This window comes from Gossypium hirsutum, chromosome D11 (assembly GCF_007990345.1).
Source record: "Gossypium hirsutum isolate 1008001.06 chromosome D11, Gossypium_hirsutum_v2.1, whole genome shotgun sequence".
NCBI lineage: Eukaryota > Viridiplantae > Streptophyta > Magnoliopsida > Malvales > Malvaceae > Gossypium > Gossypium hirsutum.
The window spans coordinates 12381503-12396757 of NC_053447.1; the positions used below are offsets into that span (position 1 = coordinate 12381503).

At 31.3% G+C, this 15255-nt stretch overlaps 1 protein-coding gene across 1 annotated transcript; it reads left to right on the top strand.

Moving 5' to 3' along the window:
- The first annotated feature begins 10139 nt into the window (after window positions 1-10139).
- LOC107912437 (ribosome-recycling factor, chloroplastic) lies at window positions 10140-14600 on the top strand. The gene is made up of 11 exons (XM_016840620.2): window positions 10140-10416; window positions 10510-10663; window positions 10792-10861; window positions 10956-11051; window positions 11349-11446; window positions 11808-11919; window positions 12704-12745; window positions 13166-13222; window positions 13340-13390; window positions 13949-14005; window positions 14166-14600. The coding sequence occupies exons 1-11, from the start codon at window positions 10341-10343 to the stop codon at window positions 14181-14183; spliced, it is 831 nt and encodes a 276-aa protein (XP_016696109.1). The 5' UTR covers window positions 10140-10340; the 3' UTR covers window positions 14184-14600.
- The last annotated feature ends 655 nt before the right edge of the window (window positions 14601-15255 follow it).

A 15255-nucleotide genomic window follows, 5' to 3' on the forward strand; every position in this document is an offset into this window, starting at 1 on the left:
CATATATCAATATGTTCATAAGAGCTAAGGTGTGTCCACAACACGTGTAGAATCACAACTTATCGGGACGCTCCAAAGAGCTATAACGGAAAGCTCGTAAGAACCATATAACGGGATGCTCTTTTGAGCTATAGTGTGTCTGCAACATATGCAAGACCACAACCAATACGGGAGCCCTGTATCCAATCGATTTTCATGTATTCAAACGAGATTTAATATTTATCGAACATTTTTCAGATATATGATTAATTTCATAAACATAACAATTGTACAATTCAATATTTACATATACAACATTTAATTCAAACATATAAATGTACACAATTTAGTTACACGAACTTACCTCAACACTTGTTCGTGTGTGAAAATCTACTAATCCGACACTTTTTCTTTTCCTCGATTTAACTCCTTATTAACTAGATTATGTTATTACAATATCAGAAATATAAAAATTACTAAAAATGGGACAAGAATGCTTACCCAATTAAGCTTGGTTAAGTTCTTTTCTCTTAGCTAAGGTTTCCATAAAAAAATTTAGGGAAGATTATGAAAATAAGATGATTTAGATTATTATCATCTTTAATTATTTCAATTTCCAATTTAGTCATTTTCTTTATTTAATTTTCCATGGATGAATCGTCATAATTATCTACTAACTCCATTTAATGGTCTAATTTCCATATAAGGACCTCAAGTTTTGAATTCCATAGGTATTTGCTACCTATGGCTACTAGAACTCAACTTTTGCATTTTATGCAATTTGGTCATTTTATCAATTAAACATGTAATCGGTAAAATTTTCTTAATGAAATTTTCATACGTTATTCCTATCATAATGCAGACCATGAAATAATATTAAAATAATTATTCTTTCTAACTCGAATTTGTGGTCCCGAAACCATTGTTCCGATTTCACTGAAAACGGGCTATTACACTTTTCCTAGTGGAAGAGCGTAGATTAGATTCAAATCCTACTTTTGAAGATCACAAATTTTGAAAGAATTAATTTCTATAAATCGTCAAACAAACATGAATTCTGCAAAACATTAAACCTCAAAAACAACCAAAGCAAAGGCAAAAACTTCCTTCAAATGTTTCTATCACTTTTGATACACTTTAAAAATGATTTTCAATAAGATGAAGTAAACAAAAGCAAAACCCTACTAAAATTAGGGATGAGATAATCCAAATCATGGAACTAGTAAAATAAAGGATTTCGATGATCTATTAAATATTGAGAATGTCCCCGATGAACCATCGTTATGAAGTCAATAACAACAACAAGAGTGAGAGACTTTTGGGGGAAATTCAAAATAAAAATAAAATAAAACATAGAGAATTAAAAAAGAAAAAGAAAAAGAGAGATAATAGATGATGATGATTTTCTATTGGGATAAGGGTCTGTTTGATAGAGGAAAATATTTTTCGGAATTGGTTTTCCACATTTTCTGGTGTTTGATTGGGGGAAAATTATTTCCTATTATAAAATATTTTACAAAACTTGGGAAAAGGAGTTGTTGTTTTAGGAAAATGTCTTACCGTTTTGAATTCGGTAAGACATTTTCCAGAAAATGACCCATTCTTCTCCCCTTTCTCCTTCTCATTCTCATTCCCTTTCCCCTACCCCTTTCCCCTTATCCTTCCCTTTCCCCTACCCCTTCCCTTTCCTGTTTCGAAGCCTACAATCGCCTCCAAGCCATGGCGGTGGCCTTCGAAGAGAAGTTGCCGATTCCCGAAAATTGTAGCCCTCGGCAGTCAATCTGATGGAAAAAGCTCTCTCCTTGAAGCTTTGCTTGGATTCCGTTTCAATATGCGTGAAATTGAAATAGGTACTCGTCAACCTCTCATTTTGCAGATGGTTCACACTTTTTTCTGGATTTGTCAGCTATCAAATGGTCCGGGATGCATATGATGGTATACTACCTGAAATCAATCTTTCCAAGAATTACCTTCTGTTTTTGTTCTTTCAGAATTTTGCAAAAACCTAGCTCATGATCTGATAAATATGTTCTGCTTGTGTTAATGTGAATGTGAGAAATTGATTGATATGCTAAACATATTCTGTTTTACTATAGTTTTACAACGGGTTGACACTCTTGTTGGTGCCTTTTAATCAACATATTTTTCATTTATCAAAAATAATCATGGTCTGTGGAAAAACATGCGCATTTAGTCTTTAAACTTGCAGTTGATTTCATGTCGAGTAAGCCTGGTCTAGTTTAAAGGGAGCAAAACATGTAGACTGCTTAACTTATGTTCTAAACACCTTAGCTTTTAGTTTATTCTTAATGTCTTCTTCATGCTTATTTAGTTTCGGACTTGGCTCCATTGTTCGTAAAGCAACTTCTGTTGCATCTATAGCAGCAAAGAACGCTTATGCAGCGGCTTCTCCCACTTCATCCTCTGATGAAGAAATGATACCTCTCAAATGTTGCTCAATGTCTATAACATTGCTTTGGGAACATATTACTTATGATCTTTTGTTCAAGGTAAAGATCAAAGTTTATAAATTGCATTTACTGCCATACTGATTTCTCTGCACACCAATGAACACTTCTAGCTTCCATTTCGATTCTTACAGGGAAGTCCTCCGGTGAACTTGTAGATTTCCTGTATTTCTTGTTGCCGAAATCCACGAAACTTAAGAGAAGAAGCTACCTGCCTAAGGAGAAGTGCAATTGCAGGTAGATGAACTATTTTAAGGCTTGAGTTAGCATCTTCCATCCTTTGTAGGCAATAAAAGTTTGTTTCTACTATACTGCAGTGAGAAGAAACTTGTATAACTTATTTGCTGATGATATTTGTTATCCAAGGCTGGATTTTCGGACTTCTTATTTTCGACTCTATTCAGATTGAAATTATTTGTTATTCTCCTTCCTCTGTTAAAAGTTTTCACTAGGTGAATGGAAATGCAAAAAATGTGTCTTTTTTGTGTATAAAATGCACAATGTTGGGAGCATTTGTACAAGACCATAAGTTCCAATTTACTATGACATAAGACCATAAGTACCAACTTGCTATGACTGGAATGGTCGTCTTACCTTATATGTTCTTGCAATTTCAAAGCCTTTGCACTAGTAACAGAAGCTATTGAATGATAAAAAATTGCCATAGGATAAGGTCTTCTAATGTCTAAACTAGCCTTGTCTATGGTGTTGTTCGATCAATTGCAGGTACAAACTATAATGTTCAATTGCTCATTAGATATGATGATATAGAAGATAATGTTTGTGTTTTCATTGTTGCTCACCAATTGTTGGGTGATAAATCAATCTCCAATTTTCCTTTAAATTTTTTCACATCTACTTGGTGACAGTCATGGGTTTAGTGACTCCATAGAGTGTGTCATTAGCATTGGTTGATACATATTTCGTGTTCGTTAAAGGCTTACCACGACAACCAAGGGTATTGTTGGAAACTAGGTATGTTACATGGCTTATTATGCATATCATCACCATGGTGTTATCCCTTATCATAATTTGATGTAAAAATATTTGTTTTATCTGATTGCAGGCCTTGTCATTTCTCTCACTAGCCGCGGCTTGCTCAACTGCTAGTGTGACAAGTCTTTTGGTCAATGTCAGCTCGACATATTGCCCGTCAAAGATATGCAGTAGATATCAATTGTCTGCAGCTATGGCTTTCATGTTGTGGTTTCTATCCTTTGCTTTAACTCTCTTCAATCTTTGGCTCCTTCTGTCTTTGTAGCGACTCGCAACTTCCAAGTTCCAACCCTTTCTTCATACACAAAAAGTTCAGCAGGCAGATCCTGACAGTTCCATAGATGTTCAAATTAAGAAGTGTACATTGACAGTATTATATACAAACATCAAAATCTTAAACGATAAAATTGAATTTCAATGTTTTTTTGAATAAAGTTTGTTGCCACTTTACGATTCATTGATTCATTTATCTAGTTCATACGGTTAATACTCTAACTTAATAATTGAGTATTATTATATATTTATTTTGATTTATTTAATAATAAATAAATCATTGCAATATATGTAAAAACAATTTAAAATATAAAAAATTATTAATATATATTAATATATGTAAAAACAACTTTTCCGGAAAATATTTTTAGGAAATCTGCCAAACAACAGAAAATATTTTACACAGATTCAATCAAACACCAGAAAATATTTTCCAGTAAATCATTTTACAGAAAAGTAAAACATTTTCCTGAAATCATTTTACGGAAAATATTTTACTGGCAATCAAACAGACCCTAAATATCAAAATCATACATAGATTTTAATTTAATGTATAATTCTATATATAAACTTTAATTTGGTGTAATTATACACGTTAAACTCTAATTGTTGTTCAAATATACATTTAAAACTTTAATTTTGATTTAATCATGCATATAAGAAATAAATACATCAATTTATTTTTATATTAGATAAATATGATTATTTATGTATGTAATATATAAATATAAATATAAAATGATGTTATATCAATAATTGAGTCAATAATTTACAAGAATTAGATCAAATCAAAATTTCATGTATAAAATTACACAAAATCAAAATTTATGTATACAATTACACATTAAACCATAGTTCATGTATAGTTTTTGAATTTACCCCTCTTCTTTTTACTCTTGTACTAGGAGTTGGATTGCATTTTACTCCATTGACTCAAAAAATGGGCAAATAAGCCCCTATATGTTAGAAACAAATTTCAAGTTGATCATTTTATTAAAAAATCAATCCATTAGTGTCATTAAGTGATGATTTGACTCATTTAAAAAGATTATGCAAGTGACATGGAATTAATAGATGAGTAGGATTAGGTAAAACTATCATGGAGCCCCCCTGTACAAGTAATTGGATTACACTTTGCTTTCCCTAACAAAGTGGTCAAGTATCCCATTGGTAGATGCACCGTTTTTTTACTGAAATTGGTACGTACCAGTAGTGATCTATTTTAGCGTACCGTTTCAGATTTATCAATTTTTTAAAATACTTAATATATCTATATAAATACATTAAAATATCAAATGAATAAAACTAAATAAATTTCAAATATAAAATATTCATCAATCATATAAATTACTCGTTAACAAACTCGATAAATAAAAATCTATTCTTCAAATAAATTCAAAATTGATAATAAAAATCCATTATTCAATATGAAAATTTAAGGATTTAGCTCATTTCCTTCTTCTTCTTCTTTTTTTTTTATAAAAGAAGTCAAAGGGTGAACGGATATTTTTCCTTTAATAATTGAGTGAGTGGATTTTTCTTAATTATATTTTAGTTTTTATAATTTAAATGCGGAAGTATATCCTAAATTTTTTTCTTAAACATTACATTCCGATGTAGCTTTTTTCGATTAGTCACATTCCAGTTAAGACTTTAGCATAATTGTAAATAATTATTTTTTAATATTATTCATGCACCGAATGATGCACTATGTTTCAGTCAGTGCGACCAGAATTGATTAGAACAAGTCGACCGTGACTAGTAGGGACCAAAATTTTCATTGGTGCAGAAAAAGGGTTTTGGGTGTTCTGGTTTAGCACTGGAAGGGTGCACATCTGCCGATGCATCTGGAATCAATGTGAAACCTACTACCATGGTTAAAAATTCCATCTGCTTCTACTATTAAGTGATGATGTGGTTGATAGAGAAACTAGACAACGGCACATGGCGTGCCATATGTACTTTATATTAATATAATATTTTGTCGCGTTAGCAAATATTTAAAAGTTAAAAAATCACAAAAAATAAAATATTTTAATAATTATTTTAAAAAATCATTTTTAAAATGAATATGAACAATAAAAATTATAAAAATTATAGAATTATTTAAAATTATTTAAAATAAGGTTCATAATGAACCTGGACATATGAGCAACCATTTGTCTAAGTCTATTCTAGAGTGATTCCTTAAGTAATTATTAAATAGTTATAAAAAGTATACAAAATTATTTAAAAATTATTAATTTTAAAAATAAAAAAATTATTATGAAAGTTTACTACTATATATACATGTATATATATTTGAATTATAATAAATTATAGAAAATATTAAGACTATAAAAAAATAATAAAATATGAGTCATCAACTTAATTAACTAAAATATTAACTCAATTAAGAAGATATATGTTTGTAGGGGTGATGTCAGAAATTTTATTTTAGGGGCCGAGATAAAATTATAAATTTGGAGGGCCAAAACTAAAAATTTTATATTAAAAATGCTTAAATTAAATTATTATTTTTTCAAAAGGTCTAAAACTATAACTTTCCATTTAATCAAAGTTTAAAATAGACTAAAATGAATATTTTAATTATGGGGAATGACTAAAAAGTAATTTTCTCATTCAGTAAAGGGCTCAAGGCCCTTGCCAACCCCCTTCTATGCCCCTGCATGTGTGCGTACAAGGATGAATGCAAGAAAATTGGAAAATTGCAATTCTATCACCTTGTAAATGGTAAAATTATAAATTAATATATAACAAAATTATGCTTTGGCCCCCTCAAAAAAGAAACAAAAATCCTATTTAGTCCCTTCAAAAATCATGAAAGCATAAATTAATACATGATAAAATCTATATTTTGACCTCTCAAAAATTTATAATTCAATTTTGTCCCCCTGAAAATTTTTTTGGATTTGCCCTCGTGTGTTTATATATGTATATTTGAATTCTTTAAAAATACAATATGTGTATATATAGTTTTTATAGTTTTAATAATTAAAATAATAATTTTGTACAATTTTTATAATTCTTAATCATTTTTAAATAATTTTCTATAATTATTTAATAAGCTAATCAAGAATGAACTAGGACAAATGGTTGTCCAAGATCATTCAAGCCTAGACAATTATTTGTCTAGATCCATTCTAGATGTTGATTTTAATAATTTAAAAATATTTTTTAACATTTTAAATATTTTTTTATAAATTTCTACAATTCTTGATATTTTAAATAATTCCTTATACTTTTTATAATTATTTGAAAAATATATTTATGATGAACCTAGATTCGAGCTTCGACAACCATTTATCTAAGTTCTTTCTAGACGCGGTTTTAAAAAAATTATTGATTTTTATTTTTAAATTTTCTTAAATTTTGCCATGTTAACATGAGGTACACATAATGCACCGTGTGTCACTGTTTAGTTGCTTTGTTAGCTATGTCATCATTTAAAGGTGAGTTTTTAATAGAAGAGCCAATTTGCGCAACATTTTTTAAGTAAATGTAACACCAAAAATTCATTGCATTACAAAAGTTGTGATCAATTGAGATTGTGTTCTCGATAAAGTGAAATAAGAAAAATAGATGAATAAGGACCAAATTGAACAAGCAAACAAAAAAAGTATGAGTAAATTGCCAATTTTCCAAATTAAGTGATGATGATTCAAGGAAGGAATTGTGGAGAATGTTGAATGGCAAAATGATCATTTCTCAATTAAATAATTATATGATGTAATAATTAAAGGTGAAAATTGTTGAAGGATGATTGGTTGGATATTTTATTATTAATTTATTATTACATATGTTATTAAATAAAGTAATCATCTTTCGTCTTCTCCATCTCATGCTACTTTTATGGGGAAGAAATTAAATTTTGCTTTTCTTACAATTTAGTCCCTCTATTAAAAATCTACCATTCTCACTTAGGAATTCAAGGAATTTCCATAACCACTAAGAGATAAAAGTGATAAGGTGACTATGGATAATGAGAATATCAATTTAGATTCGAGAGAATAGAAGTTGAAGGAGAGAGAAAATCAAGTTAAAGCTTGATTTCAAAAGAATAGTTGAGAAAATGAAATACATGAAACTTTCGTATGTGAAACAAGAACTTGTAATCATTTTTAGAGAACACTGACAGACTTAAAAACATAAAGAATCATTAGCCAGCGCATGTAGTTAGGCTAAAAATTCGATAACGAGTTCAAGGACTAAATTGAATAGATTTAAAAAGTATAGAGTTTAAAGTGCAATTATGTCATTTTTGTTTTGATGGAAAGGACTTGATAGCAATTTTACCATTACATAAAAAAATAGTTTCATGATATTTTTGTTAAATGGTAATAATTTAATAGTTTGCTTAAAGTAATAATATTTTAATCAGTGATATAATAATACATAAAAAAGGAAAAGAAAAGACGAACATATTTTCTCATCTTCATATTCGAACCTAGCAAGAAAAGAAGAAAAAAAAGAAACTTTATCGTTTTTCCTCCAAATTTAAAGTATAATGTATGTTTTCTTTAAAAAAATTCATAAAATTTGAATTTTTGAAGCTTGTTTTACATATATGTACCAATAGTTATTATTATTATTAGCCCCAATTATCAGATGGTCATAGGCAGTCCTAATTCCCATAAGATTGTGGGCTACTCTAATAGCCATCGCTGTCTAACAACTCGGAATGACGAATTCATGTATCCAATCATAAATCTAAACTTCAGCAATAGAGCTAAATAAAAAGGAAAGTGAAATAATGGTCGATTTTGAAAATTTGACTTTAGTGAATAAAGATGATTGTGCGATTCTATATTAGTTTAAAACTATTATCCTATCATTAGATATGATAGATTTTATGATATGAAAATTTCTAATTGTTGGAAATTTCTTTATAATGATATTAAGTTCTATTTATTATCAAAATAGTATTGTTTAACACTTTATGCAATGATCTATATGTTATTAACATCACTTGGCATAAAATGTTTAGCACACAGTTGTTTATTTTTCGTGCACAGGTAGTTAGAGTTGGTAGGAAGTCATCAGCAGTATCCGAAGCATCAAAGTTCAGCTCAAACAAGTATTGGTAAAATAAAAATTCTATTGTTAAACTCAGTTAATATAATGGCATGTACCTAGGCATATATATATATAATATTATGTTATGGGTTGAATTTTAATAAATTAATTTTATCACTGCGTTTTAAATAAATAAATAATATAAAAAGAAAAAGAAAGAGTGAGTTGCTTCAGCAACAGAATGTGAAATTTTACATTTAGATTTAACAATTGAGTCGGATATAATGTGTCACAGTAAAAGAGACAAAAATACAATTAAAATCTTAATACGAGCCTCTATAGTATTGTTTTTGGAATGGTACTTTTATTTTTATTTGTTAAAGTAAAAAAAAATTGTCTACATGTAACTAAAAATGATTTAGATTATTTTTATTGGTTAGGCTCATGATGTATATAGTAGGAAAGGGCTATGATATAATTGGTTCAACCTTGGTAGGTTTAGGCAGTCAAGATGCCGAAATTAACTATAGACCCTTTGCTCAGTGCTATTTGAATCGGGTTGGACTAGTTAGTTGAATTGAAAATTGGTTGGGGATCGATCCACAAAGTGAATTTAAATCGGTTAGGTCGGAGACCGGTATAAACTGGTTGAATTAGCAGTTGAGCCAACTAAAAATCGATTAAACTGAGATTTCTATTTTTGATTTGTTTTGAATTTTTATTTTAATCGGACCGGTTGGACTGGTCAGATTAACGAATCAGTGGCCTAATTAATTTGATCACCAGTCCGATTTAAAAAAAAACATTACATTTACTTTACCATCCATTAATTAAAAAAGTCAAATCTTGTTATTAGACCCTATACTTTGTGTAAATTATGGATTTAGTACTTGCACTTTAATTTTATCAATTTTAGTCTTGACCCAATGAAACAATTAAATCTGTTTGGTTAAATTATGTTATCAGTCCTGTTTTATGCATAAAGTTATAAATTTAGTCCACGTTCACCAATTGGATCATTCTTAGTGGCTACATTTTTTGAATTTCAAATTTTTAGTCTTAATGCAAATCACAATCGTTAAATCTATTAATTAATTTTTTTGTGAGTAATATGTGAAAATAACAAACAAACATAGCATGTCAGATGTGATAATATGTTTGACACGTCAAATTTTTAAAATAATATAACTTAATTTAATGAATTTAATAGTTATCATTTGGTTAAGACTAAAATTTTTAAATTCCAAAAATACAGGGACTGAAAATTACCAAATTAAAGTATAAATACTAAATTCATAGCATACACAAAGTACAGAGTCTAATAGCAGAATTTGACCATAAATAAATATAAAAGGCTCAGCCGAAGAAAGATATAGTATACCCGAACCCGCAACGATAGACCGGTCCACACAGGTAAATAAAAAGCCGATTTGGTGATGAATGAACTTAGACGTCTAACCAAACGAAACTCCAACCTAAGCGCTTAAGAGCGAAAAGTTCTTATCCTCATCCCCCCTTTCTTCCCTCCTTTCTTAGGTGGTTGACAAGCCAAGACCAAGTTCTCTACTTTAAACGCCTAAAAAATCCATCACCCATTTCTACTTTGAAATGGCAGCGTCCTTTTCTTCCACTACCCTTTTCAGGCCCAATCTTAATCCTCCCAAGTCTTTCCTCTCTCATTCAGGTTCTCTCTTATTTCTTTTTTGTCTTCTTTTTAGCCTTTCTTTTCTCGTTAGCTAGCACTGCGCTTTGACGAGACAAGTTTTTCTGCTTTCAGATTGTGCCCAGAAGGGATTCGGTCGCGTGAAGTGTCATTTCATCAATGTTAGTGCGCACTCGTGGAGCTCGGCTGCGAACTACGCCAGTATTCGTCACGTCGCCGTTAAATCATCCGGCAAACACGTCGTTGTTAAACATTTGCTACGTAAGAGGCAAGTTGGTTGCTGAAAATACTTCTTATGTGTTTGAAGAAATGCTACAGAGAAATTCTAGGATAGCATAGCTTTGGGTTTCGCTCTTTTGTTTCATTTTAATATTTGTATTGTGTTGGAATGTATAGAGTTGGACTCGTGAAGTGCGCAACTATTGAAGAAATCGAAGCAGAGAAATCTTCCATTGAGAAAGATGTTGTGAGTGTCTATAAATTCAACCGAAGCTAGAAACGTTTTTACACAAGTTGGGTGGTATTGGAATTAAGTTTTTCCTCTTTTTTTTTTTAATTAGAAAGAAAGAATGGAGAAGACAATTGAGACGGTTAGAGCGAATTTCAATTCCATAAGGACAGGGAGGGCAAACCCATCAATGCTTGACAAAGTTGAGGTATGAAATCTTTTACAAGTTCACATGGTTTATATTGGGATTTTGAACAAGCTATTCTGGAAAATGGTTTGCAAAAATCATGGTTAGGACTCTGTAAAATATTTTGGAATTGCTGAATCTTATATTGTATTCTCGGGATTCAATTTGAGACCGCTCAAAGAAGGATATATTGCTTGATATTCATTAGTCGATATAGCTAATGATATACATGTAAGAGGCCAAAGTTTACTAATTTTTTATAAAGCTAAAATTCATCTTTTCCTTAGAAAGGTTTACTTTAATGGTGTGCTGTTTTAGGTGGAATATTATGGAACTCCAGTCAGCTTAAAGAGTATTGCTCAAATCAGTACTCCTGAGTCAAGTTCTCTATTGATTCAGCCCTTTGACAAATCCAGGTATGGTATAAGACCGAGCTGAAACATTAGTAAAGATTTGTTTCTGGTGTATGTGGTATGCTTGATTCATCTTCTGCCATATATATGGTAAACATTTATGAATTATGCGCTCTCACAACTTGCTTTTTTGAAAAGGTATAGCAAATAAAAGTCAAATCTATTTATGCATTGTATGTTTGTTCATATATTGTCAAACTTTTCTAAGAGACTTAAGAGAGGTAAAGTTATTGGATTATATTATGCTACGGAAAATTGATATCCTCTTACCTCTATTTGCAAGAGTGCCCCATGAAAGCATCTATAATTCTATATGCTTTCTCTGAATGACTGATACTATGTTTTGACATGTAACATTTTTCAGCTTAAAGGCTATAGAGAAAGCTATAGTTAACTCTGATCTTGGTATGACTCCAAACAATGATGGTGAAGTCATTCGCTTGTCTCTCCCTCAACTGACAACTGAAAGAAGAAAGGTATCTGCCATTTTTCTTGATATTTGGCATGCGGGTGACAAAAAGTGTTTTTATAGCATTGCTGTTTCCAAAGTTATTTATTATATTATATCATGTTCATAAGTTTATTATTTGCATTTATAATATTTTTATTCTTGAGGTCTTTTTTGTCTTCCTAAGTGGTAGGGTAATGCTGCCTGCAACTATACCTACCTTTTGGAGTTTACTTTTGCTGTTGTTTCATGAAAAATTTCCATATCATGTGTATATTTATCTCTCTCTGTTGGTCTATGCCTCACTTCTTCCCCCGTATATTGAACTTTCACACTTTTGAATGTCATAATGGAGTGAGTTAGCATGAACATTATATAATTGCTTGCAATGGCATTATTTATTTCTGCTTTACACATGGCCATCGGAATTTCTTTTTTATTTTGTGAAGCTTGTGACATTCTAGTACTGAGGCTTGCTGTAAGACAGACTCTTCATTTTGTGGATTTTGCTGCGCTAACAATGCACTATAGCAAGTGCAAATACAGTGAAAGTTACCTGAATTCCTGGGGCTACTTCAAAGCGTTTGCAAATATGGTTATTAGCACAGTGGAAAATTGTTTTGGATTTTCCTAAGAAAAATGTTGGCAAGCCTACTTTTTTCTAGTAGATAAAATGACAGCAATGATGATTAGATTTAATTTGCTAATATTTAGGATATTGTATTCTCTTGAGACGTACTTAGCAAAGTTTCTTTAGCATGATTTCTAGAAAGTTTGATTACTGGGTTTCTTTATATTTTACATGATTGCAGGAATTGTCGAAAGTTGTGGCCAAACAAGCTGAAGAAGGGAAGGTACTTTAAGCTTTTGTAATTTTGGTTTGGATTGCAGGCACTACTCTTGATGCTTAGTTTTTCATTACACACACACTCTCTCTCTCCAAACAAGCTTTTGGGATATTTAAGCTCAAGACACATGTATCCTCAATTATCCTGAAAAAGAGTGCGGGTATTCAGCAAAAAGAAAAAGGCAATGAAAGCAACAATAATTGGAGATATTCAACTTAAAATTGGGTTTTCTTCGTCAAAAACCTTTAAATTTGGTTTAGGGGTAAAAATCCTGAATGGATTATAATTGCTCTAAGCATATGCAAGTGTTGACTTGTATTGAGGCACAAGTTTCTAAATGCATGCATTCCTTGGGTTAATAATTTAATGGTGCCTAAATTTGGTTACTGATTTACTTAAATTATCTTTGTTGATCACTTGTTATAGGTGGCAGTGAGGAATATAAGAAGAGACGCCCTTAAAGCCTATGAAAAACTTGAGAAGGCTTGTATCTTTACAGCTCTCCTTCCTTTGCACTTTTGCTTCTTGCTTTACTTTCTTTTCCCTTGTTTGTGTTTTCTTGATCATCTTTTCTTGATATTGTTTTTCAATTTTATCCAGGAGAAAAAGCTGTCTGAAGACAATGTGAAGGACTTATCAAGTGATTTGCAGGTGACTTAAGATTTTACCCCTCTCTCTCTCTCTCTTAAACAAAGTCAAGGCAACAAATGTTTTTGCCCCTATAAGACTGAACAATATGCAATTGCTTTTTGGTTACAAGACCAATTAACCCTAAATGGCTTGGATGATAGTGCCTAGGTGATCCACAATGTATGGGGCTCTTTGCTACTTGGGTTTTATGATTTCATCTAAAAGTCATTATTAAAGTAATTAAGTCACAACAACTCGTTTTACCAAATTCAACTTTCCTGGATATTTCCAATAGCTTATTTGTAGGTAGTGGTGCTGTTACCTTCCAAAGTCCCTCTTTACAGTATCTCTGAAGTTTTGACAACTCCCTGTTTTGGAGGTAGCCCTTAAAATGTACTCTCCAGGGGCTTCTTATTTCCTTTTATTTCTTTTCTGTCCCTAACTCCATGCGCAATAAACGTGTTTTTGCATCGGTGTGTATGCAATCATGCATGTAAATATCTGTTCTGATTGATAAGTCAATTTGGGGGCTGCATGTTCCCATCACTGCTCAAGTTTGTGAAATCTCTCCTCATGCAGAAACTCACAGATGAGTATATGAAGAAGATTGATGGCATCTACAAGCAGAAGGAGAAGGTATGCTTTGTCAAAAGAAACAAGTCCATTGTTTTCCCTTTTTGCTCAGAGACCACTTTCTTTGCCTTGCCTTTTCTTTTTTGCTTCAAATTTTCCTAGTGCTCTTGTGTGTAGTACATTGATGTTTTATATGTTTATCTGGCTTTTTCTCGTCTTTCAGGAGTTGCTGACGGTCTAGTGTTTGTTTGTACAAAGATGTAACGTGTTGATCTTCCGTTTCTATTGAGACAAAAAGAAAAATAAACTGGTTGTCTTTGCATTACTTTGGTGCATAGTATTTATATCTTACTTGCAGAAGAGCATGTTGAAAGTTAATATGTTATGGGTAGATATCTTGTTTTGGATCGAAGTGGGAAAAAAAAAACAAAATTCATCACCTCTGCTTAAAATTTTTTACTGTTTGTGAGAGCTCTGTGGTGTATAAGTAGCCGAACAGAGCCTACTGGCCTGGGTTTTTTTGTGTTGATGTACAAGGTAGTTGTATGGGGACCATATGGAGCAGGGCCAAGTTTGAGAATGGCGTGTAAATTTCATAAGGATGATGCTTGAAATTACTCAATAGACTTTCAGTCGTGCATCGATGCCTTGAATCCTACTGTTGGTATTCCCTGTGTATGGAATTCTTATTGTAGAATTGGTAGCCCAGCTTTGCCTGGTAATCTGAGAATTCAGGTTAAAGCAATCTGATTGTCATGTGATGTATCACCATCCACGTTAACTGCTCTTCATTTTGTTTTGATGTCGCAGAGAAATAGTAGGGAAATTTGACAATTGTGTGCACTTCATTAAAGTTGGTATTTATTGCAATTCATTCTCTATTTTCCATTTCATATGCATGTCCTGCAAAAACTGATGTTTTTTTTCCCCAATGCATCTATGCTATGGATAATGGGTCAAATTTTCTGGCTTTGAATAAAAGAGATTCCAAGGAATGCTTTTATTGCGCTAAGAATCTCTTTCCGCCGCTACTAATGAATGGTCCAAACTCCAACAACCAGTAGGCAAAATCTGCAATAAATTCTTTTAAAGAATAAGGGTAAACTGTAAAAATAGTCACTTTTGTTTTAAATGTTACGTTTTAGTCACTTATGTTATCGTTTTGTTATAAAATGAGTACTCTACTGTTAAACTCCGTTACCTTCCTAACGGTAGTCTTACGTGGTAGTTCAAATGAGTTTTAAATGCCAACTTGGATGTCTAATGTTGAGATGAAAAAATATTTTTAATTAAATAAATTTAATTTGGACTAT

What these genes read in the sequence shown, in the direction of transcription:
- LOC107912437 (XM_016840620.2), top strand. Translation starts at nt 10,341, where the DNA reads ATGGCAGCGTCCTTTTCTTCCACTACCCTTTTCAGGCCCAATCTTAAT. An exon ending in CAATGCTTGACAAAGTTGAG is followed by an intron (nt 11,052 to 11,348) that starts GTATGAAATCTT and finishes GTGCTGTTTTAG; the next exon opens with GTGGAATATTATGGAACTCC. An exon ending in CCTATGAAAAACTTGAGAAG is followed by an intron (nt 13,223 to 13,339) that starts GCTTGTATCTTT and finishes AATTTTATCCAG; the next exon opens with GAGAAAAAGCTGTCTGAAGA.